The 27,815-nt window shown below is 40.3% G+C and overlaps 3 protein-coding genes across 19 annotated transcripts; 2 read left to right on the top strand and 1 right to left on the bottom strand.

Moving 5' to 3' along the window:
- Nucleotides 1-1,340: 1,340 nt before the first annotated feature.
- LOC307029076 (uncharacterized protein) lies at nt 1,341-26,817 on the bottom strand. Of its 14 annotated transcripts, none has more exons than XR_013805212.1 (7): nt 26,683-26,817; nt 24,945-25,406; nt 24,598-24,769; nt 24,213-24,500; nt 23,488-23,697; nt 23,273-23,320; nt 21,550-21,831 (listed from the first exon to the last, which is right to left on the bottom strand). XR_013805212.1 is itself a non-coding variant. In XM_079664680.1 (6 exons), exons 2-5 carry the CDS (start codon nt 25,143-25,145, stop codon nt 23,516-23,518), a joined length of 843 nt encoding a protein of 280 aa, XP_079520806.1. In that variant the 5' UTR covers nt 25,146-25,406; nt 26,683-26,817; the 3' UTR covers nt 21,550-23,320; nt 23,488-23,515. The 14 variants fall into 14 exon arrangements, 11 of the variants coding, with proteins under 11 accessions (XP_079520798.1, XP_079520806.1, XP_079520797.1 ...); XR_013805213.1 differs by having other exon boundaries at nt 21,550-21,810; XR_013805214.1 differs by having other exon boundaries at nt 21,550-21,810; nt 23,512-23,697.
- Nucleotides 13,323-16,484, top strand: LOC307028937 (uncharacterized protein). 4 transcript variants are annotated; one of them, XR_013805172.1, is made up of 10 exons: nt 13,323-13,705; nt 14,008-14,109; nt 14,264-14,496; nt 14,621-14,799; nt 14,914-15,007; nt 15,131-15,202; nt 15,571-15,688; nt 15,776-15,867; nt 15,984-16,088; nt 16,446-16,484. XR_013805172.1 is itself a non-coding variant. In XM_079664349.1 (9 exons), the coding sequence occupies exons 1-9, from the start codon at nt 13,399-13,401 to the stop codon at nt 16,017-16,019; spliced, it is 1,233 nt and encodes a 410-aa protein (XP_079520475.1). In that variant the 5' UTR covers nt 13,323-13,398; the 3' UTR covers nt 16,020-16,424. The 4 variants fall into 4 exon arrangements, 3 of the variants coding, with proteins under 3 accessions (XP_079520475.1, XP_079520474.1, XP_079520473.1); XM_079664349.1 differs by lacking the exon at nt 16,446-16,484 and having other exon boundaries at nt 15,984-16,424; XM_079664348.1 differs by lacking the exon at nt 16,446-16,484 and having other exon boundaries at nt 15,776-16,424.
- LOC307028938 (uncharacterized protein) lies at nt 16,424-19,385 on the top strand. The gene is made up of 3 exons (XM_079664350.1): nt 16,424-16,724; nt 16,871-17,047; nt 17,139-19,385. Exons 1-3 carry the CDS (start codon nt 16,643-16,645, stop codon nt 17,336-17,338), a joined length of 459 nt encoding a protein of 152 aa, XP_079520476.1. The 5' UTR covers nt 16,424-16,642; the 3' UTR covers nt 17,339-19,385.
- Nucleotides 26,818-27,815: the final 998 nt, after the last annotated feature.

Genomic DNA, 27,815 nt, shown 5'->3' with positions numbered 1-27,815 from the left:
CCCGTAACAGTGTCACAAAGCAAACATACAGTGGGCTTGCTATGCGCTTATCTTCGCATGCGTTTGTGAACAATTTAGGCATAATGTGCGATGCATTGCAATAATTATCTGAGCTCTCAGTCGAGCTTCAAAAACGAGACATTACCATCATTTCAGCACACAAGTCAATTTGTCGGGAAATCAGGGTACTTGAGGCCATGTCGGATCGGCCAGGTCGCTACACTGAACTGAGCCAAAGGGGAATTGAGGAAAACTCTTTCCATGGCATCACGCTGAATGGAGGAAAATCAAGCGACAGATCACTCGACCCCAAGCAGTTTTTTCTAACTGTGGCCAAGAACTTGGAGGACCGTATGTTATCTCAAGGAGGCCGGATGCCAGATAAAACTGGATATAACAAGTTCATTGAGGAGTTGAAGGTGCTTTACGCACAATACTGGCCCGAGGACGCAGGTGCGCTGTATGGAGAGACTGAGGTCGAGTCACTGTGTCAGCGCTTCAACATTGCCAACCCGCGCGCAGTCATACGGGCCTACAGAACGTACAGAGACTCAGATGGTAAAGACACCCCCGATGAGCTGATGGAGTTACTTGTTGCTGTCAACAGCATTCCCATTGCAAGTGCTGAATGTGAGCGCAGATTTTCTCAAATGAACTTGATTTGCACTCCCAACCGTAGCTCTTTGCTCACATCCACCATGTCATCTTTACTCTTCCTAAATCTTGTTGGACCCCCCCTGGCTAAATTCAATCCAGTCCCGTACGTGAGGTCCTGGGTGGCCAAAGGACACAGAACTGCCACAGACACACGCAGTAAAAGCAGAAAAAAAGAGATAGAGGACAATCTGGACATGCTCGTAATGTGGGGTGTTTTACACAACTAAATATGGTGAGCAAACATACTGTCTATTAATAGGCCGCCGTGCCAATCTTTGAATAGGCCTAATAAATATTTTTTTTACACGTTAAACCTGTTGAGAAATTAATTGCTGGCTGTATACTGAAGTCCCACCTGTGGTGATGTGGGCCTTTGCCTATGTTGTGCGTACTAGCCTAAAAAATTATAAATTATCGTCATAACATTTATACCATGGATACTATTTGAAATTGAGGCTTGTAAGTCCCACAGCGTTGCAAGTGGACATTTTCATGTTGTTTTCAGCACCTTTTCTGTATACGTTCCGGGACCTGTACGCGTCTCGTCATCCCTGAGCTGTCATATGTACTTTGCGTTCCGGCACCTTATGATTTACAAATTAAGCACTGCAAAAATGTGATTAAAATATTTTCTTTGTAACACAAAAAAGAACATTGTTTTCTTACAACATTACACTTTTTATTGAATCAACAAAATTATTTGTGACATTTCACTTTTTGGGAAAAAATTTAAAACATTTTTTATTTAACAGAGTGATATTTTCTAAATATGGTAAAACATTTGTGTAAAAATAATTTGGGATGTATGACAGGTTATGTGAAAATTGTAGAGTAGCTCAGCTTATTTGAAATACAATTATGGATAAATGGTGAAAACACAAAAAAAATGACTAACAGTACAAGTCCATGAAGAAGTTAATAGAAAAATATACACTTTTAAATCATTTACACTAATTAATAAAATCCGATTAGGCTTGACATGTCTATCTTGTTTCACTTTACCCATTTTTTTACTAATGCCTTGTTCTGATAATTTGACAACATACATGCTACTGCAAATAGTTGGTTGATGTTGTAGGCATGGGATAGGAGGATGACACCATCAAAGAGTTGTTCTGTTTTATCCTCCTGATGACACGCTCAACATGTACCCTCAGTCTGGCAATGGCCTGTGTCTCCCTAACCTGTAGGCTGGCATTTGCTTCTGCTTTTACAGAAAGGGTGGGCAGTACACTTTGCATTGGCAACAATCCCTGATTAGGAAGACCTTATCTACCATGATTGCCATGTTTTCTGTCAACTTCTCAGCTATTCCAGACTCTTTGAATATCTCCTTATCGCTAGCAGAGCCAGCATACAGATTGGAGACAAATGTCACGGCACCATGTGGGGCTATGCCAACCAGGGCTTTCATGGTTCAGTGGGATTTGTAAGTAGAGTACATCTCACTTTGGAGGAGGGGTGAGGAGGGTGTTTGACACCTCAGCTCTGTACAATCCAGGATCACCTGTGTGTCTGGGAAATCACTGAATGCATCAGGGAGGTACGCTTGGACTTCTGCAGGTGTAAGCCAAATGCATAGTGACCCCAGTAGAGTAGCAAGAAAACTTGTCCATGTAGCAATGATGCGGCTCACAGTGGACTTGTGAATATTAAATCGATGACCCAGGTCCCTCTCCTTCAAACCAACCGACAGGAAGACAAGAAAAAGAAATAACAAGAAAAAACAGTTAATACTTCTTAAGCTATTAACTGCAGCTTGTCGGTTAAATGTATTATGGTCTGTATTTACTGAATGTAAACAACAACACATGGACCCTCTCCCCACTTCACCTCTGGCTCTGTATCAGCCAAGAAAGCTCACTCAGACCATAGCCTACCATAGATGGACGTGCAAGTGTAACCACTTCTTAATTTATCTTGGCAGCGAATTTGGCTCTTGACACCCGCACCATTTTATAAATGGAAGGCTCCATCAAAAACCAGAAAGCCATGAGGTTGTCATAGCTTGAGAATCTGTTCACAGAACATACATGTCAATCATTAGATAGATAGATAGAGCTTTATTGTCTCCCTTTGGAGAAATTTGTCTTGGGCATCGAGAAAATAAACGTAAAACATTCAGGTCAATCAGTCATAGATACAGAACAGAGATCACATATCACATGGCAAAGAAACAAACAAGAAACATACAGGTACAGCACTTTCCCTATTGCACATACATAATCATATTGCACTTTCCCTATTGCACATACATAATCAAATATTGCACTTTTCCCCATTGTATTCATACACAATCAATATTGCACTTTCCCTATTGCACCTATGCATAGTGTCCGTCAAATTGCACATATCCGTATTGTGTCCATACCTATTTACACATAATGCACTTCCCCTATTTAACCTTCTCGATTGCACAAACTACACTGTAAACATTGCCCTCCCAACAACTCCTAACACAGCATAATCACAATTGTTTCTGACTGTTCAGCAGCTTGATTGACAGCGGAACAAAGGAAAACTTATACCTGTTCAATCTACAGTTTGGTAATCTATACCTTCTGCCCTCGAGGGCAGCAACTCAAACTCTCTATACAGGATGTGTTTGGGGTCGCATGTGATTTTACGGCCTTGCTTTCTCACCATCTCCTCAAATATCTTCTGAAGAGAGGATGGTGGAAGCATACCAATTATTTTTCCAGCCCTTTTTATCAAGCTCTGGAGTTGTGATTTAGATTTAACTGACAAGTTACCAAACCATGTTGTGATGCCATAACGAATAATAGACTCAATTGCTGCCCTGTAGAACATTAACATGACACATTTATCCACTCCATGAACCCTGAGCCGACGCAGAAAATGCAGGCGCTGGCTTATCTTTGAGCATACCTGATCCACCTGATGGACCCAGCCTAACTGAGCATCAAAATAAATCCCCAAATATTTAAAACTTGTAACCTGCTCAACTCCCTCCCTGTTGATAAGGACGGGGCTGTGATCACCTACTGACTTGGGGTCAAAGATCATTTCCTTTGTTTTTTTGACATTTAACACCAGGTTGTGCGCCTCACACCACTTCACGACCTCTTCAATCTAAAGTTTATAAATAGAAATGTCTGAGTCTCTAGTCAGTAGACTAAGTATGGCTGTGTCATCAGAAAACTTTATAATGTGGTTGTGTGTGTGCTGACTCCTACACTCATTTGTGTAGAGTGTGAAGAGAAGAGCAGAGCTAATGCAGCCTTGTGGTGCCCCTGTGCTTATGACCTGTGTGTCAGAGAGGGTCGAGTTTACTTTCACCTGCTGCTGTCTTTCAGTTAGGAAGGAGCATTAATCGACATAGTACAGTAAATACAAGCTGTAACAAACAGGTGATCGTGTCATTGTAAGGAGTAAAGTTAACTTTCACATACACATACTTTTTCCACCAGTAAGGTACATAGATTGATTGATTGATTGATACATTTATTTCAAAGAAGTAAAATAAATAATTACAAAACAAAACAAATGTTGCAGTGCATAGTCATGTAAGAAAAAATCAGCATTAGCAACATAAACATTCCCAAATCTAGTGTGTGAGAAGAAGTATAATTTATTCGCACTCCCTTGTCCCTAAATGATTTATGATCTATAATCTGCAATACTTATCATTATTATTCATTATTATTATTAATAATCTGCTTTACCTGTTGATTGACATATATACGCACACACACACACACACACCAGTGTTGGGTGTAACGCGTTACAAAAGTAACGGAGTTACAGTAATATATTACATTACTTCGTTACAGCAAAAAGTAACGCATTACTAATGAAATGTGGGTAATATATTACCTGTTACAATGCTCAGTAACGCAGTTACAACACATTTTAACCCGAAATGAAATGGTGTTTTGTTTTTTAAGAATGTACTAACATAGCGAGACATTCCGACACCGGACAAATTGTGCGGGTAGATTAGTAAACCTGGTGTTTACCCTTCAGGCTTCGCGTCGAGATCTTCGGGGAAGTGGAACGTTATGCAACCATTCAAAAAAGAGAACGTAGCGAAAAATACAAACAACAAATTGTGTCAGGTGCGCGTGACCTGCTCCGCTGCGCGTGCATCATTTCCAAAGTGCTTCCACAGCAGTGACACACATCTGATCTGTGGATAATCATTGATACGAAAATGGTTAAAGCAACCATCACTAAACGCCAGCAACACTGCATCTACTGCAGACAGTAGCAACAGGTCAGATGCGGACATCACGTTACCCTCCGTTGTGGACACTAGCTTACTCCCGCCTGACTCGCCGGCCCCAGAGCAGCAGTCTTCGTCGTCCGAAACTACGCCGCCCCTCTGCGGCCCGCAGGTGCCAGGTATATCTAAACAACTACCCGCCTGTACAGTGGGGTAAGGCGGTCATTTTGCAGCTTGTGGTATAAAAATAGACAATGGCTAGAATATTCATGTGAAAATAGTACCATATTCTGACATGCCTGTAGAAATGTTGGGTCAAAAATAATGCATACAATAGCACAGATGCCTTCACCACGAATGGCTACAAAAATATCTCATATCCCAAGCTTATTATCAACGACGAGCTGATGTTGCAGCTGAAATGTTCTCCAGGTCACAAAGTCAACCTCACATGACGATGTGATACCAGTTTTCAAGCACAGTAAATATTCTCTTCCCAGCGTATATGATGGGACCAAGGTGATGATGTAATAGGCTACATGGTTTTAATAATAGTTTTTCCTTTCAATGTTTGCCATTTCAAACCATGAGCATGGTTTAAATAATATTTGCCTTGATTTACAATATGTTAACCTTCATTATAGTCCTTGACAGCGGTCTGTACTGCTGTATTAACAACGTGTCACATGTTAAGAATTTACAATCAGAATCGAGTATTCAACTAAGCCGTGTAATACAAGTTGTTAGTAGCCTTAAGGCCTACACAGTTGTTATAATATACCACATTGCCCTTCACTGGATGCATAATGAGCTGCACTAAACTACATTTTAGCATTTAAAATACCTAGCTATTCTTTTGCGGTTATTTTTGTGAAAGTAACTAAAAAGTAACTAAAGTAGTTAACTCATTACATTTCAGAGACAGTAATATTGTAATGTAACTTATTAGTTTCAAAAGAGAGTAATAAGTAATATGTAATATTACATTTTGGAAGTAACTTGCCCAACACTGACACACACACACACACACACACACACACACACACACACACACACACACACACACACACACACACACACACACACACACACACACACACACACACACACACACACACACACACACACACACACACACACACACACACACACACACACACACACACACACACACACACACACACACACACACACACACACACACACACACACACACACACACACACAGTGATGAAAATAGTAAGTAGCAAAAAGGTAAAATATTATTTACAATTCTGACAAAAAACTGACCACAGGACTACTTATAAACCTTTGTAGCTGTACTGGATACAATTTAGGCATCACCTGGTATAGAATCTGATGTCTGCGTCCGAGCCAGCAAACCGCTGTAACCCAAACTCTCGCTGGACACGCAACTCCTGCAATTTCTTTTTGAGATCCTCTATTTCTTTGGACAAGTCTTCAGTAGCTGAATAAGACATATCCAGTGCAGATGGTTCAGGGACTGAGCAGTAGTCGTGATCAGTGAGATCGAAGGGCTGTTCGTGCTCCTCAGGAGGGACCGGTTCAATGGGCCGCTCTCTTCTTTCCCACACACCAGGCCGTGGTATTTTTAAAGTAAAGCTTTTCCACTCAAACAGCATAGTTAAGGCATATTTAACGAGCCTCCTTCGACCATCAAGTGTCGTTGGATTTATTGTCTGCTACAGACCTTGGAGTGAGAAGTGATGGTGAAGTTCTCCCGGCGTATATTTACAACCCACTGTCTTCTTAGGTTGAGTTGGGTTGGAAAGCCATGAAAACTCAAAACACCATTACATTTCAACACTCCATAATCGTCCAGGAGCGACGTTTGGTCAGGGTCCCGTGGCGTGCAGTTGTGACGCTCCTAGGCTCCTTCAGCTTCATAAAGGGACGCAAATAGCTTTCAACTGATTGCAATGTATTCCCATCTGCGGGGGGATTTGACGCTCATGGAAGCACGGCATTCATTTGTGTCGGCTGCCCTTAAAGGCAATGTGAGCGTCCATTCCCATTGGATAACGGAGAATTGTATACCCGGAAGTAAGTATTCCCCTTACTGTCGATTGATTTTACAGTGATATCTACACTACTCATCGATTAAAAAACACCAGATTATCCTTGTTAATTACACAACATTGATTGGTTTAAATTGTGTGCAATGCTTTTGTATTTTTCCCCTTCGATTCGGAGAAAAAAATATTTTTTCGGAGAAAAGGATGGCAGAAGACACTACACTACCCAGAATCCCCAGCTATCATTTAGGACTACACCATGTGCTCTGTTTGACCAACACATCCTCACACCCAGGTCGGCCTATGTTGACGTTATGTCAGTCCCCTGTGTCGGCTTTTTACAACGCAAGGGGCCGCCCTTAGCGTACATTTTCAACTTTCCGGGATTTGCCCTTAGCGTACATTTTCAACTTTCCGGGATTTGCCCTTAGCGTACATTTTCAACTTTCCGGGATTTGCCCTTGGTGTACATTTTCAACTTTCCGGGATTTGCCCTTAGCGTACATTTTCAACTTTCCGGGATTTGCCCTTAGCATACATTTTCAACTTACTGGGATGTCCATAGGCTTCTACATAGCTCCCTAAACGTATGTTGTAGACGACTTGAGATCGCGAGTGAATGCTACCCACCGCGGGCCATTCTGCTGAAGCCCACGTTGCGAGACTACATTGCATTAAAAACATTATGCTCTCTATATATTGTCTTTATTATGCTTTATATAGTGTTTCGGGCTTTGGCTATAGGGCGGCTCAAAGTATTTTGTCTGGCCGTTGTGAAGACTGCTTTGTTTATTGTCCTTGTTTTTGTTTTAAATAAAGCATTTTCAATCGACGCATGCCAAACATGTGACGTCATATGATGCGTCGCATCTGCGCACAGGGAGCAGGGAATCCCCGAGCTCCGTATTCCCCGTATTCCCCGTATTTTTTTAAATAAAGAGACTTTAAATCACGGGCGCTCATCAAACGGGTGACGTGATGTGGTATTAAAAGTATTAAAAGAGGTGAAAATCACTACAAGTCTGGGCATGTTGAGAGCTGTACATACACACAAGGGGAGTCAGTCGGTTCATAAGAGCCAGCATGCGGGAATCTGGGATTTGTAGTATTTTGCGTATTTTTCATTGTCTTACATTTCAACAGTTTTACGACAAACTGTGACTTTTTTTTACATGGAAATTATTATTTAAGATTGACAAACATCATTATGTGTAATTCGTGGCACAATTCAAACGGGATCGAAAGATAATCTTTCTCTCTCAATTGATTTCAATGCATATTTTTTCCAAATAAAGATGAGGAACCCGGAAGGGGAGGGGCTTCGCCTCTCTTTAATATGAACGCGTGGGTCGTCGCGTCGCACTTAAATCCCATGAATAAGGTAAGAGCTTCATTAATCATTTGTGCATAATCAGAGACGACGAAAACCATTAAATATACACCAAAACTGTTATTAATTCCAGACAGCAAGTATTGTAAACACCTTAAGAAGAGCAAGGTAGTCGTTTTGTGAGTTTGTGAATCCTTTTAAGACATTACAATACAACTTACTAGACTATGCTAGCTAACGGCTACTAGCCATAGAGAACCCTCCTTCTGGTTCCTTCCTCAAAAAAGCAATGCAATTTCTCCATAGGATTTTGGAAAATAGCTGGAAATAAGGTCTGTGGTTGAAACACATTTAAGAGACGGATCACGTTTAGTTCAGCCGGATAATATTCACATGTCTCCACTACTTTTATAATTTTCGAATCATAAATCTAGTTGCCAGAAGCAAAATGCTAACGTTATGCTACAAACCTTTTTTAGGATGAGAGCTACTTTAAAAAAATAAAACAAGTCGGGGGCTACTTTTAGTCCTCTTTTTGTTTTGTTTTTTGCAGTGTATATATTTAGCACATTTTAACATTATTATATGCTTACCTTTAACCTTTGTGTGCTGTTTGGGTCTGTGGGACCCGTTTTAAGTGTTTACTAAAATAACATGTATGCAATTTAATTATTTTAACCTGCTTTATTTGGGGGTAGACCTCACATCCTCCAGGGGAATTTTCTTTTAAATGTTGAAGTGAAATGCATCAATCTGGAGCACTTTGAGCACAAAATGAATTGATGGATACAGCTCTCAACACTCGTATGAAAGGGAGCTGTATACTTTTCAATAATCCAAAAATCTTTAGGATATGATCACAACCAATAACAAATCATTTAAACTTGTTTATTCTTATCTTATGTTACCTAGTTAGCATTCTATCTTTTCATTTATGCATATTTGACTAATCACTCCCCTTTTAAACTGTTTTTTTAAGGAAATTACGCCATGTGTATGTCTGCATCAAGTGCAATAAATATATATGCAAGTTGCAACACACACACAGTAAAACTCTGCCCCTCATGTGTTGTATAGGCTGGCATGATAGGCTGTTCAATGGGGCTGATGTGTAGATTCTGCCAGAAGGAAAATCAGCGGGGAGGTGCCACATTGCTTTTCTTCCCGACTGCAACGCTGGTCCCGCAAATCAAGCAAGAACGTGATTGGTCGATATTCATTGTGGGGGTGGGGGGAGGGGTGTTAGATATATATAGACAGGGTGTCCGCGGGGTCTTAAAAAGTATTAAAAGTTGATCAATCAATTTAGCGAAAATTAAGGCTATTAAAAAGTATTAAACGGCATTTTCCAAGGTATTAAGAAGGTTCACAGCAACGACAACATGAAAGACCCTTTAATTTACTGAAACGACATGTCGGGAAACCCCACAAGGCGGCCCCATGCATAGCGTGCCGTAAAATGCTGCTTATTATTTTAAGTTTCGTTGCCTTGCTCCGCTCTGTGTGTGTGGGGGGGGGGGGGGGGAACTAAACGACTACGGTAACGGGTCCCAAGGTGGGTAGACCGGCAGACGCAACGCTCTGGGGTCCAACGGCTCCATGTGTGCCCTATATGATCATTTTCTGATAACGATGAAATAGCCCGTCTCCCTCTCCCCACGTCTCCTGCTGCTGCTGGGCTGTCAGAAGAGGGGGAGGAAAAGAGAGGCAGTCACCGTTTATTAAATATTGTTATATTATTATACAGAGAACAGAGTCGTTATCAATTTGTTTTAAAGCTCAATAAATAACAAAGAAGACCTCTGACCGGCACTTTTCTAATTTTGTACGGAAGATTTAAACTTTAACTGACATGTTGACCGGCGGAACATTTTTTTTACGGAAACTGCCGCACGGTCCCCTCGTTCCTTGGGAGAGGCGGAGAGGTGGGTGTTTTTCATCTGCTGGTGGACTACCTGAGAGATACAGCAGGAGAACACGCCGTCCACCGCGGAGAATAAGCAGAAGGGCAACCATGGCAACCATGCTCCGGGGTCTTCTTCGCTGCTTTTGGTGTATTTTGGGCGGTAGCAGCGCCACTTACAGGCCTGACATATGTACTACAGCATTTCCAGCGGTCTAGTGTGAACGGACACGTTAATGAATCGAATGCGTGTGAACGGAAGCCTTTTTTGCGCATGCGTTTTACCGTATGCGTCCTTGTGGGGCCGGGGTCTAAGCCAAACTATATCCGGTCACAGAGATCTGCAATTTTAAAGTAAAGTCAACACATATAGACCCTAAATATAGTTTATATTAAGAACGAGAAAAGTCTTAACATATATATCCTTTTTTGTAAACATATGACAAATGTGTGAGGGTGATGACGTCAGAGCATCGTCCTATGTGCCAGGGCTTAGCCCCGGACAGCCCCAGCCCAATTTAACCCCTGGGTATTTGTGAGGGAGCTCCGGCATTACCCCGCTGAAGCTCACCAAAGTTTAATATATTTCATAGTTCAAAGTTTTGTCAATTGTTTTGTTTATTGGTCAAATACTGGTTTCTAATGGTTTCTGAGGAGTTTTACTAGAATAAAAGAGCACAGAGTCTAAAGAAGCAAAAAAGCAGCATACTGCATTACACCTGACATTCACAGAGAGGTTGAAGTTCATGTGGAAAGGAGGCTTCAGTAGTCTGTCTTCACTCTGTTTAGTTTTGCTATCTTACAATCAATATAGTAAAGTGTGTTGCCAATGTAACCGGTTAGAACTCAAAGTTGCGATGAGGTCTTAAAATGTATGGAAAGGGTCTTAAAAAAGGTAATAAATTTGACTTCAGGATTCCTGCATATACCCTGTATAGAGTTGTAGTAAGTAGATAGGGTTCGCTATGATTGAGGTTTCGTTTATGCATAGGGTAGGTTCTTTTAATTACATTTCCTTTTTTGTTTTGTGTATTTTATACTTTTTGGATTTGCTTGGCGAGCTATTTTTAGAACATGCTCGGCGGGCGACTCACGTTGCCCCTGCGGGCGACTAAGTGCCCGCGGGCACCGTGTTGGCTACCCCTGCTATAAACGAACTACAGCAGGGTCGCTGCTTCAACGTCACGCCAACTTAAGATCCATATTCAAACATACAGATTCTAAATGGTTTAGGTTGAAGCGTTTGTTTGAACAGTTTGCAGGAGGCAGGTACTTGCTTTCAAGCAGAACAGGGCAAACACACTTAGCGGGAGTGTTTACGTGTTCGGTGTAATGACGTAAAACGGCCTGGACAACTTCTGTAGTCCTATTCAGCCACATGTTAACAACCATCGTTTTTCAAACGCGTAACCTCTTCAAAAATCGCCAGCGGGGTCACAGCTGATGTATTTAATGTCGTAGAACAAAACGCGATCTGTCTCTTCAATTTGTGTCAAACACAGACCTTATTTGGAGCTATTTTCCAAAATCCTATGGAGAAATTGCATTGCTTTTTATCAAAGGAACTGGAAGTGGTAAAAATGCTAACTTACTTCCGGGTTTTAGGACGCGTCACTGCGGTTCTCTATTAGGTATTATTCATTAGCTATTAGCTCATAGAATTTTTAATTTTAATAGGGTATGACTATGAGTGAATTGACTGAATGACACCCAATAAGAGCAGTCCAAATGATTATTCCTACATGTTTATGACAGATGTGTATCTTATGCACAGCCCTTCAAATATAGTGTTACTTTTATTTGTCAAATCTAATCATACTTTACCTTTACTTATCCCACAGAGGGGACATTTACAGACATTTTACTTTAATTAAGAGGCATGCATACATTTAAGATAACAAAAATAAATGACAATTTATGAAACTACACATCCAGGTTGAACACAAAAGATAGTGTAAAAGGTACCTTGGCTAATTTTCTAAATATTGTCTCTTCTTTCCACACAGGTCTTTTGAAGTTGATATACCCCTGTGATCTCCCATTCAAACACCCACCCAATGGCACTTTTAAGAGCCACATTTGTTTTGCCAAACCGTCCTTTTCAGTGTGCCTTGTCCTTACCTGTGTTGCTGTCTGTGTATCTCTCTCCGTCCCTCACTCTCCCTCTCTCGCTTTTCCCTATCTGTGCTTACCCCTTTTTTTGTCTTCTCTGTCTGTGTGAGTGTTTCTGTCTGTCTGTTTGTCTTTTTGTGCATCACCATGAGTGATTCAGAGCTCCAAGATGTCCTTAAGAGCCTAGATGATCTTGTTGAACAGGCAGAACAAGAAGAACTCAACAATGAGCTCCAAGATGTCCTTAAGAGCCGAGATGATCTTGTTGAACAGGAAGAACAAGAAGAACTCAATAATGAGCTCCAAGATGCCCTTAAGAGCCTAGATGATCTTGTTGAACAGGCAGAACAAGAAGAACTCAATAATGAGCTCCAAGGTCTTGATAACTTGATTTCAAAGCAGCGGGATAAGGATGCAGCAGCACCAGTGAAGACACCTGAACCAATTGTGAAATTGAAAAAGAGAGACGTGGATGGTAACCAAATGTTTGAGAGACCAAGAGCAAGCAGGAATCTGCCAAATCAGGGTGAGTATTTCATTTCCACTATATGTTGAAGAATTAGAATGTTTACTATCTAATGAGTATTACAACAACAGCATTACATTCATTGATGTATAGGGAAAACAATCCAACGGCAAACATTTTTACATTTGAAAGGCAATCTGACATGATTATAGCACTTGACCAGATTATTTGACTACATGTAATTCTATCTAAGGGGTAATGAAGACATTGAAATAGTATTTATGGTAAAGGTTTTTCTTTTGTACAGCTGGTCCCAGTCGGAGGAAAGCTCCTCGTGTTGATGCTCCTGACACTGACTGTGAGATGGTCTTTGCTCCAGAGACTGTTAATATGTAATGTATTGTGTTTCTCCAAACCTAAATCACTATCTCCATATGTCTGTACTTGTTTCTGTGAGATGTGGCACTGATTTGGAAATGTTAATTCCATGTTTGAATTTTAAAAACCATTTAACATAATTATAAACATAGCTGTTAAATATTTCCAAGCCACAGCTACTCCATAAAGTAAACTTTGATGTAGTATAAAACAATATTTTTTTGTTTCAATCCTTATCATTTAACAGAGTGTTTTCTACAAGATCTCCAGCTATCACTAAGCGATGCCTCAGGTGATGAGCTAGAAACATCAGCTCCAACAGCTCCTCTTATGGCTTCTTTAGACTGGGGCACAAGAAAAAGTCTCTTTTTAGAGAGGTGGAAGACTGAGAGGCCCCGTCTGATTAACAGCACAGCAGCACAAGAACATGTTGCAAACCGTATCTGCCAACAGTGTGGGAGCAATCCAGCTGCTGTCCGTTGTCGTGACTGCCGACCACGCCTTTTCCTCTGTGCTGAATGTCATGTTAGCATGCACACTAGACATGTACTTCACAACAGAGATGCCATGACAGCCGGATTCTTCCAGCCATTACCTCCAACAACTTTTGTTGCTGACAAGGCTCTTTCCCATTGTGGTAAGTGTTTAAAATGAATTTAATTATTGAACTTTTAGAGATCATTGGTCATTAGACATTTCAAACAATGCCCTTTTGACTCATATTTCCTTTTATTTTATGTTTAATCTTGTGTATACTCAATATTAGTCAGTCCCTCAGTACTGTTTTAGCAATGTACCTCATTGTCTGGTTTGATAAATCTTCACATCACAAAGCGTCCTTGGGTTTCGTGAAAGGCGCTATATAAATTGAAATTATTATTAATGTTATATTTCCGAATTGATACAAATGGTCTTAATTCACATATATGATCTTTTCAGTTCGGCTTATGCCTGTAGAAATGCCTGAGAAAATCTGTGGATGCTCGACAGTGTCCTTAAGGGTTAACCCAGGAAAGGTTGTTGCTGTGGTCACAATTAATGGTAAATATGTTAATATTTGTTTTGTTTGAAAACTACTAAAATATATATATTTAACAATTATACAACACACAAGTGTTGCCATAGATGTGTGTGTGAATTTTACAACTATTAGCTACGTTTTGCATTACAATTGATGTGTTTTGTTTTTTTCTAGGAAGACACGATCTCAGCATACCTGAGTTGAGTTGTCACACATGTGATGCAACTTGGGCTGCTGGATTGGACGATCTTATCCAGAGTGGCTACTGGCCTGCTACACTTAACTTCTCAACAATTTATGAAACAGATGTGTTTCATTCATTTGAAGAGATGAAAATGGCCGCACCAGGACTTTCCTGCCAGGCATTTTTAAGAATGCTTGATCAGAGAACTTTCCGCTTTGGCCGTGTAGGTAGGTTACTACATTTATGTATCCTACAGTATTGATCGTCTGTTGGTTTCGTGGATTTAAAAGATGTTAGTTGCATACTTTCTTCACTGAATTAATGGTTAATTTCTTTTTTGGAAATAGTCTGGGAAGATCTCAGCAGGCAATTTTCAGCAAAGTGTTTTGGAGTGGGAGGCTGTCCGATTTGAGGTGGAAAACATCTGCAAAGAGGAGAGCTTCATCTGTCCTGCGTGCACCCCGGATATGCTTGCGGTTTCAGTGGATGGGAACCGTAAGCACTACCGCTTCAAGCATGCAGCTAGGTACTCGGCAATGTTTCTAATCTCCGTGTTTAACTCGTAACAAAAAAAACTCTGTAATATGCTGCAACTATCCTGACACCTTAAAATACTGACAAAAACCTATGTTGTATTTAGATCCGAGGAAAAGGCCACATTTGAAAGTGTCTTCATTGCCAAGGATGAAGAAGTGACACGATTTGTGGACTATATCCACAGGACAACCAAACATGTAAAATGACAGACTATAATAATTATATTCGTACTTATTCTTAAATATATACAGGTTGCCTTCTATTTAATATGTTGATAAGATTATTCTTTGGACTTTTATCAACCATTTTCAATATTTTAGGTCTCTGGAAGAGGTGTTTGTGGAGGGGAATGGTCTGCAGCCAGAGAGACTTCCCAAAGATCCACCAGCAAGGTAGACGAAGAGGGACTGGAGCTTGCGGTGTGTCGCCATGGAGTGCTGCTCTGTGCACTGAATATGTACAGGGGAGAAATGTATGCTTATCCCTTGTACTTGCAAGAAAAGCAGTCAAGTAGGCAAATCACTTTATTTTGCATGGATGTGACTTGCAAATATTGGCCTTACCTCCAAAAAGTAGCAAAGAGCTGTCCAGAGCTCCAGTACCTACTTGACATGAAACCCTTCCTTTCGGTATTTCATGCCAAAGCCCATGATTTCAAATGCGAAGTAAAGAAACATTACCAATTGCTAAAAGAAAACTGTTGAGCACCTAACCTTTTTTTTTGTTGATTTGAAAAGTATATATATTTGTTTTTAACCAGGTGAAATGGAGTGGGGCGTATCAGGAGGGGGCTGGCTTCACACTCGGAGAGGAGGTGGAACAGTGCAATGCCTTTCTCTCTAGGATTGCTGTAACAACCAAACACATGTCAAAAGCAGGTGAGATGACAACATAATGCTCTTATTACATCCTAAGCACAATAGGTAATTGGAATAATGTAAAAATCCTATTGTATGTGTTTGCAGGACGCACAGACATGCTTACACTCATGGCCATGCGCTGGAACCAGCAAAAATTCAGAAATGTGGCAACCTCACTGTGTCACCGATATCAGAAGGTAAGGACATCAGCAATGTGTTTTAAGATTCTATATGTTTTGGCATTATTCGAAGCTGTGGGCTGAAATAATTGTTCTTGTTGGCTCTGATTGTTTGTCATTGTCGGCCACCAAAGTTCTGCAACACCAGTTGCAAAACTTGGAGACCATGAAAGTGCAAATGGCAGTGACAGAGAGCAAATTGGAAGACTGGGTCAATGATGTCAAGGAGTGGGCAGAAGGTAAGGGAGGCATGAGGCACAGTGGTTAGTGCGTTGGCGTTGGGACCAGGGGGTCACAGGTTCAAACCCCACTGCAGTCGGCATGTCGTTGTGTCCCTGAGACACTTCACCCCAAATTGCTCCTGTGGGGATTGCCCACAGTATTGAGTATGTAAGTCGCTTTGGATTAAAGTGTCTAACAAGTAACATGTAATGTACTGAGGAAGTGATTAAGATATATGACTTTAGAAAAAGTAACGCCCTTCTGCAATTTTGATTTTGATTGAGGCTCTATACCTAGACCAGTTTGGTTGAAGTCAAGGTATTTCAGAAACGTTCTAATATGAAATCTTATTAACTCACTTATTTCTTTCTTAGCCGCAAAAACAACAACAACCACCTCAAATGATGCTGATGCCTTGGCCAGCAGAATTGAGGTGCTGGTGGCTAGTATCAAGAGACGATCCCAGCGTCTTTATAAAGACAAAGACGGCAGCAAAGGTCGTGCCAGGATCCGACGCAAGATCAGGACAGAGAAGGGGATCCTGACTTCTGTCGTGGAAAGTTACAACCAAATGGTTGTAAGTACAGAAACTCTGGGCTTGGAAACCATTCTGTCTGGCGAGACAGCTTGGCCATGGCAGCAACCACACAGTGGTATGTACATTAGTCTGTTGACTACTTCCAACAAATCTGACACATAACCCAGAATGTATCAAATGTCAATCTGTAACCCCATAGGACTCTATTCATTTTAATTTCGCATACACATGACTTAAGTCTTTCTCATAAATGCAATCCAGACTCTGTGGATCTGAAGACTAAAAGAAAGGCGTTTGACATCATCATGGCAATAAGAAGACTTCAGGAGGAGAAGAAGATTGTGGTCACAGAGATGGACCACCATTGGAAAGCTCTCAAAGCCAGTGTTGATTCCCTGAAAGAGCTGTCCTGCCTTCTGCCCAGTCAGCCGATACAAAGTATGCATTCGTATGTTAAATTCAATTAACATACAATGCAATAATGACTGTATTACTAACAGACGTTCTTTGTTATTGTTTTCTATTTAAGACCTGCCTTGGAGCCTAAGCGACAAGGGGTTGAAAGGGATCCAAAGCATTGTCTTCTTGAAGAGGCAGAACATCAGAGAGATGAAGACGCGCACCAGAGCGTGTTACCTGCAAGTTTTGTCTGGAGCAGAAAACATCAACTCCTTGCAGAGGGCTTCATCTGAGGATTTCGACAGTGACTCTGATACGGAAATTGATTAGAAACTGACACCTTTCTCATACTGGACAATGAACTTAACTCTGCAAGACTATCAGTTCCCATGTATGCCCTACTTGCACTAAGAATCGAAACCACTCTGTGGCTACTGATATTCACTATTTCCCAGGATCTAAAATAGGCAACCAACTAGGGTTGGGCGGTATGACGGTATGACGGTATACCAGGGTATTTCGAAATCCCGTCGGTATGATTTTCAATACCGTGACGTCACAGACTGTGCGCCAAATCACAGATGAGTTTCATTCTATTACACTGACACAGAGTTTTGACAGGGACGACATTGGTTGTAATGCACAGCACGCGCCAGCAGAGGGCAGGGGAGGGCAGTCCGTCTTTCCCGCTCTCAGAGCTCAGCACAGAGCTGAGCTGAGCAAGATGGCGGCAGCATTTGCCGGCCCCGAACTCGGACAACTAGTAAAAAATAAAAATGCCTCTGCGCCTGTTTGGGACTATTTTGGGTTTACTCGTCGCCAGTGACTTCATCCAGCACAACGAGAGACAGAGGCACTTCTTTGGGAATGTTTAAGACGGGGTGAGTGAGTGATGACATTTTTTAATCCTATGCAACTGGTTGATGGTTTTGTAGTCGAGGTCGGACGGTTTCAAAAACGAAAGCATTTACGTGCTAAACATTCACGCGAGTAATCCAATGAATCAAGTGGAAATAAGGTTTTTAACACATGCACGGAATAATATTGACAAACTAGTTAGTGAATATTGCAAACTTTATTCAATAAGTCAAGTATTTACTCCCGGAAAATGTTTATGTATGATATATTGTTAACTTAGCTCACTATGGAAACAACGTTGGATATCTACAAACGCGTCCTGTATCCAATCTCAAAATGTGCCATTTGCACAATGTGTCATGTATGCAGCCCTTGTTTTTGCACTTGCGCGCACGTCGCGGCACTTTGCGAGCGTCTACCGGCTCGGGCTGCATTTTACACCGAACATATAATATACCGTTCGAAACATCTATTTGCCGCCGAACGCCACCTCGCTCAAGTCGACCCAAGTCATACCGTCAGTGGTGGCTGGTGGAAAATATTTTTGGTGGGGCTGTTGATATAGTGAGTAAAAAAAATAGTTTGGGGAGAAATGACCCCTTAAATTGGGACTGATACCGTCATATACCGTATACCGCGGTATGATGTCAGCAAGGTATGACGGTATGAAAAAAATTATACCGCCCATGCCTACAACCAACCTATACCGTTGTCATCGTTCATTCACAATTATCTGAGGAACACTGGACACAACCTGGTCCAGCTGCTTCCACTCTGGTAGCGATACAGATCATGCATATCATTTGATATCTGATATCACTGTCCATATAAATCCTCCACACTGTTTATACACATATAGATATCATATAATGTAGAACAGTGTTTATTTCATAATTTGATCGTATTTCATACCTTTATTATGCAACGTTAAACTGCATCTGCACCACTAGGCCTAAGCTAACGCCTCACGTCAATGACAAGGTAATCCGTTAGCGTATTAGCTCGCTGTTAGCTTAGCCTCCTTGGCATATTAGCTCGTTGTTAGTTTAGCGTCTTTAGCATACTAGCTCGTCGTTAGCTTAGCATATTAGCTCGTTGTTAGCTTAGCACTGTTAGCATTTAGCTAAACTCTTGTTTTCTCTTCACTTATAAAATAGATTAGTTTGTTAGCCTTATAAGCTGTCTAACTAGCCTAGCCATAGCATGGTCATTTATGTTGTGTTTCTGTACACTTATCTCATTGCAACTGTAAACAATGTATTGTTCTTGTGTGTTACAGTTTTACAATAAAGAATATACAAATATTCAGGAGCTTCAGTAATCTCCAATTCAGAATCCCGTTCTCCTGGAATTATTTGAAGTTTATGCTGACTGAATAGCTAGATTCCATATATATATACTATGAAAACTCATCTGATCCTTGAATGTTCTTTCTAAATAAATATCCTTTGTAATGTTTACATTAGACACATCAATATTTGTGTATGTTTGGGAATAAATAAATAGATATATATCTGTGTACTGGTGTTATTAATTTATTTATTTGTTAGTATAGTATGCCTACACATAATTAGTGTCAATATAGCTATTCTAGCTGTTAGTTAAAACATTGCTTTCACAATAAGGGATCTAATCTCCTGAGATGCCAAGGATGCATTTTGATTGACAGTCTTTCTGTCTGCTGGAACTGCTACCTCCGTGACCCGAGCACGGATAAGCGGGAGAAGATGGATGGATGGATGGAGTTTTTCTGTTATTCAAATGAACTTGTATAACACTTACATTTATCTCAGTCCAAAAACACAACAAAAATGACTATCATCCAATATTGTTTTAACTACATCATAACTAACATAATGCATTCATAACTGTACAATCCTGTTGTCATTTAATGTTATGGCCCCAAAACACATTACACCACATATTGTGCATTTGTGAGTTCAGGTTCAAGTGTTAGTGTGTGGGGGGGGTGGTGTCTAAAGTCAAAGATTAATCTTGATTGTGCCAAATTGGACCCCGAGTCACCCACAACATGCTGCTGGGTCACCACCAAACTATACACTTTTTTCTTTAGAGACCTTCAGACTTGGCTAAAATAGTCAAAATAAGTTTTGTAGAGTTTCTATAGCTGCTGTGGAGGATATCGTGAAGCCTTGTTCCAATAAACAAACTAGAGCGTAGTTATTATATAACTTTAACTTGAAACGGGTCACGTGATTAATATAAATGCAGGAAAGTCGATTGTCAAGTCCAACAACAAACTATGCAATATATTAGACTTTAAGTACTTTGTCAGGCTTAATATTCATCTTTAAATACCCGCAAAGTTTTTGTCTTATTTAAAAGAAGACCTTAACTTAAAGTATTCTTTAATGTTTGAATAAAGGTTAATTTTGTCTGTTTTGCACATCCTCCTATTAATATCTTTGTACATCCGGCACTAAACTGTTTTATTGTAGAGATCACTTACAGTATCTTCTTTATATTTTCATCTATATTTCTATCATTGACCATCTACTTTCCCCCTGTTTTGTATGTACTCTTAATATATGTATTTTTCATAAAATCTAACATATCAACAAAGAAATTCAACAACATGCTTTAACCACTAGGCGTTTCAAACGGTCACGATAAGTGTTAACACAATAAAATATACTACTTTTTACAGTTTAGTTTATGACGTATGTATGTTGTTGTTATCCATATATTGTTTGGATATTTGTAACACCAAACCGACAGAAAATAGGGTCTTAATAACATGACCCAGTGGTCTAGTTAATAAAACATAATACATATCAAACATAATATTACTATCAACTTTATTGTGAAATTAAAAACGGTGTCAGTTTCCGGTGTCTGTTCTGAGCGAAATCTCATATAATAATGTAATATTTAATGCAGCCGAACCATTTTTTTTACAATGCATTTATAATAAGCAGCCCCGTGCCAGTCAGGCGCATTGTAGGAAAGCAAAACAATAAATGGCAAATATATGTAGAAAATAAAGGTAGAGTTACGTCCAAAACAAACGTAAAGTGGGAGAAAATACGTTTCTACCTAAACGTAATTGGGAATGCAGTTTATTTCTGTCGGAACGTAATTTTGACGAGACAGGGTTGGCCTGTGATATATGTGATATAACATTAAAACTTTTGGGTTGGGCTACACCAAATACATTGTTGGAAAGGCCTCGACCTGCAGAGTAACATATGTCAGTATGAAGACCCTGCATGGCTCCTGCTTTGAAATATCGACTTTTCAACCTTGACATCCGTGCATGTTTGAAGGCTAATTCTGCTATAAAAAGGGGCTACAAACATGAGACAAACTGTTATAGAGAGCTCTTGACCACAGCTATCATCATGTTAATTATAATCACATATATATATATAAATACTTAATATAATGTAATTATACTTTTCATCAATATGACAATTACATATTGATAACCTGATCGTGCAGATATGTTAAACCACATTTATACTATTAATTGCAGAGTCTATTTAGTATTTACAACTTCCTATTATAGAAAACAAAGCTAGTTAGATAGTATTTTTATAAAGTGTTTTCCGGTTTGCAAAGCAAGAGGGTTGTAGATAGGATTGTAAAAATATATATGTATTTCAAGAAAATCAATCGAGTGACACGCTGTGTTTACTGTCTCAATAAATATAGAGCCCATGATCAAACAATAAGTGTTTATTTTTCAAATACTAAATGACACTGCAACAAATAAAACATTTCCATATCCGAAACATTTACACAAATAAAGACAGATACATAAACACAGTAAACATATGTACATATTGTATGTGTTGCCTGGATCCACAACACATTGACCAGGCAGCTCTCATGCTGAACCAGAAGGACCTGGCGACTCGGGTGTGGCAGTGAGGCACTCAAAATTACAGGCAGGCTCCCATGTGTTATCCCAGGTTCGGTTACTGTGAAATGCACAAAGTGTCCTTTGAACAAAGATCACATTTTAAGATCATTGATGAAAAAATTAAACACAAACATATTTGACCGATTAATGATTTAGAAGGACTAATTTAAAAGAGGCCTTTATTATTTATTATATCCTGATCATAATTCCATTGTTGAGGTCTACTAGAATAGATTTATATTGTGCAATGTTCCAAACTCACATTGGTTTCTCATACAGCATCTCTGTAAAGTATGTGTATTCACTCTCTGTCCTAAACGGCTTGTTGGAGCTCCTGCCCCACCCCACTGTAAGCCCACTATGCTCTGATGAGTCCACCACCATTACTGTGGAACATCAGTGTTTATGTGTTACAATGGCGTTTGTTGGCAACCAGAAAATGACACCAGTAACGACAAACAGATGAGAATGCTGCATGGGGTCTGGGTGCCGTGTTGGGGGGACGTTGCGGGGCTCGCTGCTGGAGCGGACAGTGTGGGCTGGATTACTGGCATTGTTTCCTGGTTGGTGTATATTCAGCCTCCAGGGAAACACAACGGGAAATCCACCTCACACTGTCCGCTCCGGGGGCCTCGCGGGGCGGACTACTGAGCTGCTCAGGAGTCAGCCCTGGCAGAGTGTGCCTATTGTTCTATAGCTGTGTGACTATTGGTCCATTTGGACTTAGTGACGTCAACCTGCCCCGGAAGTAAACAATGGAAAAATAGTTTTACTCGCTACAGGGTGTACTTTGAGGGTTTGTGACTCTGCAGACCGTTTACATGCATTAAAACCTTCATAACACACAAGGGGACGGGTAATAACCGGAAAAGCATGACATGGGACCTTTACATATAGAATTGGAGGATGAAACCCTGTTTAATGGTCACACATACATGCACAGGGAAAAGTGTTCTATGCATTTAACCCATCCTAGTACTAGGAGCAGTGGGCAGCTATTGTACATCGGCCAGGTTTAATGTTGTTAAAGGGGGACTTTGCAACTTAAATCATGGTTTTAATGAGGTTCAGGTTTTGTGTTTCAAGGAGTAGTTATAAACACACAGGGATAAGGATAGTGACGGCATCTTTCATTCATCAGTGCTCTCCTCTTCGTCCTCATTTCCCTGCTTTTCCTCACTGCTATGTTCTGCTCATGTATATAATGATACAGCGCTCCTGGAATAAATCCCAACACAACCCTATTTACCTCAGGCAAACAGCACTTTATCGTTGGTTTAAAAAAGGAGCATACTTAACTGCCATGGGGGTCCCCAACTTAGGAACTGTAGCTAATACATATCTTTCTGTGTGCTACTTTTGTTTTGATGCTACAAAGATAGGGACGTTTTTGTAATACTTTGGTTACGTAATCAAACACTATGTTGGATTTTAGAGGGCAGAAAACAACACGCAGTTTTGTCATCAAAGGTTTAAAAACAATACAAATATGTATAAATGCAATATTTACTACTTCTTACCACACAGAGCAAAGGCAACCAGCATATTTCACACATATTTTCACACCCCTATACAAACACATAAAACACACAGGGAACAATCATTTATCATTTTAAGCAATTACTGGATATTACTCATTATATTACTTTTAGTATTTCTTGTAAAGGCCTGAATGAGTTAATGAGTAAGGCCCTCACAACGGAAAATATATACAATTAAGCCTTGTATATCTTACCTCATTCATTCTTCTTCCAAGTACCTTGTCAAAGAGGAAGACATATTCCAAAGTACACAACCGAAAAGAATCCGCCCCTTCCTTCAGACCGGTAGATGATGTTGAAGCAAACTCTGCCATGGTGAAAATGTCCTGCAGCGGCTGCTGCTGCCGATTGAGCAACAGCTGCCCGGAGACAGGAAACACGCCCAATGACGGGACGCGTAATGACTGCAGGAGTGTGTGTGCGCACGAGATTGAAGGCTGACAGACAGGTTGGCCAACCAATTATTTTAGCCGGCCCGGCTAAAATAATTGGTCATAGTTTTTACAGTATTACGGCTTCCACAGATGACATTTTTTGATGGGTTTTTTTTCAAAGCACTTAGAATATGCATTGCTATCAGGATATTAAGAGCATTCCATGGAATATAGCAAAAAGTGTATCTCGAGCCGGTTTCTCAAACTTACCTACCCCTCCTTTAAGTTAGGGGTTGACATTAACCATGGCGTTCCAAAATAACACCAAATAGGTCAAGGTCAAAGTCAAGTTTATTGTTTATTTATTTATTAAAGAATACAAATAATAACTAAAGAATAACAATCTGTGTTCAGGCTTACAAATTCAAAGAGCTGGTGATGCGATGAAGACTGGTTTTACTACCCGATAAATGCAACAAGTCAAATTTGTCAGGAAGCGAATGTAATAATAGTGTGTTCAATAATATTTCCAATGCAAAACTTACCAACTGTTTTCTTTTTCCTTTTTTGTGGCCCCTCCTTTTTGAGTGAAGATGTCTGTGGTGATGGCATGTTTGTTGAGGCTGAGGATGGAGAAGAAGAGGGCGAGGTGGGGCAAGTCATGAGATTCAGAACAAAGAACTCTGGCTGCTCTGCGCTGGAGCTCTGTGGCTGCTCTGCACTGGAGCTCTGTGGCTGCTCTGCGCCGGCGCTCTGTGGCTGCTCTGCGCTGGCGCTCTGTGGCTGCTCTGCGCTGGCGCTCTGTGGCTGCTGAGCTGTCTGTGATTGTTCTGCTGGGGGAGTGTCAGGTACAGACGTCATTATTATTTATTAAATAAAAACGGAGAGGCACACAAGTGGGGTCTAAAATAAACAAGAAAATACTCTTACCCTGAGTTAGAAGGACTTCATACACCCTCCGCATCTTATCCAAAATGGCTTTGGTCAAAGAAGAAGCGGCGAAATGGGTCATGACATCTGCTACCCACTTATTTGGAGATTTCTTGTCTCTATGCCCATAAAATAAAATTGTCTTGAAGCCCCGAGCCTCAAGTTTCAACACCTGAAATGAAAAGAAAACAGTTGCAACACATTAGTTCAAACCACTATATTAGTACTGGAGAAAGCTACTTAATTTCAAGGACAGCTAATTGAATATGATGTTAGATATATATAAACAAATAAAGCTTAATTTCACTTAGCAGACATTAATGAGCTATGAACCTTTTGCGACTTACTGCAATACGGGCAGAATCAATGATGCGGTTAACGTTGCGATTCCTAACCACTCCTTGCCCCCATTTGCTGTCCAGGGTCGCTGCCTTTTTTATGATTTTCATCTTTGTTGACAGGGTCGCATAACAGACAGTGCACGTTTTGATGCTTGCCTTATTAAGAGTCTGGCAAGTATGGCACGGCCGTAACTTTGGTCGGGTCATATCTCCAAGACAGACAAACAGTAATATATGCAAAAATAGAAAAGCAATAGTGGACAAAGAGATGGACAAAACAGGAGTAAGCACAGATAGCGAGAGAGAATATGCAAAAGTGAGAGCCAGAGAGAGATACACAGACAGCAACACAGGTAAGGACAAGGCACACTGAAAAGGACGGTTTGGCAAAACAAATGTGGCTCTTAAAAGTGCCTTTGGGTGGGTGTTTGAATGGGAGATCACAGGGGTATATCAACTTCAAAAGACCTGTGTGGAAAGAAGAGACACAATATTTAGAAAATTAGCCAAGGTACCTTTTACACAATTTTTTGTGTTCGACCTGGATGTGTAGTTTCATAAATTGTCATTTATTTTTGTTATCTTAAATGTATGCATGCCTTTTAATTAAAGTAAAATGTCTGTAAATGTCCCCTCTGTGGGATAAGTAAAGGTAAAGTATGATTAGATTTGACAAATAAAAGTAACACTATATTTGAAGGGCTGTGCATAAGATACACATCTGTCATAAACATGTAGGAATAATCATTTGGACTGCTCTTATTGGGTGTCATTCAGTCAATTCACTAATAGTCATACCCTATTAAAATGTAAAATTCTACAAGCTAATAGCTAATGAATAATAGCTAATAGAGAACTGCAGTGACGCGTCCTAAAACCCGGAAGTAAGTTAGCATTTTTACCACTTCCAGTTCCTTCGATAAAAAGCAATGCAATTTCTCCATAGGATTTTGGAAAATAGCTCCAAATAAGGTCTGTGTTTGACACAAATTGAAGAGACAGATCGCGTTTTGTTCTACGACATTAAATACATCAGCTGTGACCCCGCTGGTGATTTTTGAAGAGGTTACGCGTTTGAAAAACGATGGTTGTTAACATGTGGCTGAATAGGACTACAGAAGTTGTCCAGGCCGTTTTACGTCATTACACCGAATACGTAAACACTCCCGCTAAGTGTGTTTGCCCTGTTCTGCTTGAAAGCAAGTACCTGCCTCCTGCAAACTGTTCAAACAAAAGCTTCAACCTATACCATTTAGAATATGTATGTTTGAATATGGATCTGAAGTTGGCGTGACGTTGAAGCAGCAACCCTGCTGTAGTTCGTTTATAGCATAACGTTAGCATTTTGCTTCTGGCGACTAGATTTATGATTCGAAAATTATAAAAGTAGTGTAGACATGTGGATATTATCCGGCTGAACAAAACGTGATCAGTCTCTTAAATGTGTTTCAACAACAGACCTTATTTCCACCTATTTTCCAAAATCATATGGAGAAATTGCATTGCGTTTTTGAGGAAGGAACCAGAAGGAGGGTTCTCTATGGCTGATAGCCGTTAGCTAGCATAGTTCAGTAAGTTGTATTGTTATGTCTTAAAAGGATTCACAAACTCACAAAATGACTACCTTGCTCTTCTTAAGGTGCTTACATTAGTCCAGTGGTCCTGGACTTAATAACAGTTTTGGTGTATATTTAATGGTTTTCGTCGTCTCTGATTATCCACAAATGATTAATGAAGCTCTTACCTTATTCATAGGCTCTAACAAGTGCGACGCGGCGACCCACGAGAGGCGAAGCCCCTCCCCTTCCGGGTTCCTCCACTTTATTCGGAAAAAATATGCATTGAAATCAATGGAGACTGGAGAGAGAAAGATTATCTTTCGATCCCGTTTGAATTGTGCCACGAATTACACATAATGATGTTTGTCAATCTTAAATAATAATTTCCATGTAAAATAAGTCACAGTTTGTCGTAAAACTGTTGAAATGTAAGACAATGAAAAATACGCAAAATACTACAAATCCCAGATTCCCGCATGCTGGCTGATATGAACCGACTGACTCCCCTTGTGTGTATTTAGAGCTCTCAACATGCCCAGACTTGTAGTGATTTTCACCTCTTTTAATACTTTTAATACCACATTATGTCACACGTTTGATGCGCGCCCGTGATTTAAAGTCTCTTTATTTAAAAAAAATACGGGGAATACGGGGAATACGGAGCTCGGGGACTCCCTGCTCCCTGTGCGCAGATGCGTCGCATCATATGACGTCACATGTTTGGCATGCGTCGATTGAAAATGCTTTATTTAAAACTAAAACAAGGACAATAAACAAAGCAGTCTTCACAACGGCCAGACAAAATACTTTGAGCCGCCCTATAGCCAAAGCCAGAGACACTATATAAAGCATAATAAAGACAATATATAGAGAGCATAATGTTTTTAATGCAATGTAGTCTCGCAACGTAAGCTTCAGCAGAATGGCCCGCGGTGGGCAGCATTCGCTCGCGATCTCAAGTCGTCTACAACATACGTTTAGGGAGCTATGTAGAAGCCTATGGACATCCCAGAAAGTTGAAAATGTACGCTAAGGGCAAATCTCGGAAAGTTGAAAATGTACGCTAACGGCAAATCCCGGAAAGTTGAAAATGTACGCTAAGGGCGGCCCCTTGCGTTGTAAAAAGCCGACACAGGGGACTGACATAACGTCAACATAGGCCGACCTGGGTGTGAGGATGTGTTGGTTTGACAAACCCCGTGATTAGTTCTCAAGCTCTGTGATTGGTTGACTTCCAACTGCATTCCATATGAAAAAAAACGTTTCTTAAAAGATTAAATCATACTTTATTCAGCAGTGCTTGCTTTACTCTTTGAAA

The sequence above is a fragment of the Notothenia rossii genome (assembly GCF_949606895.1).
Source record: "Notothenia rossii genome assembly, chromosome: 2".
In the NCBI taxonomy this organism is placed as follows: Eukaryota; Metazoa; Chordata; class Actinopteri; order Perciformes; family Nototheniidae; genus Notothenia; species Notothenia rossii.
This window is presented reverse-complemented; position numbering and strand designations above follow the sequence as displayed.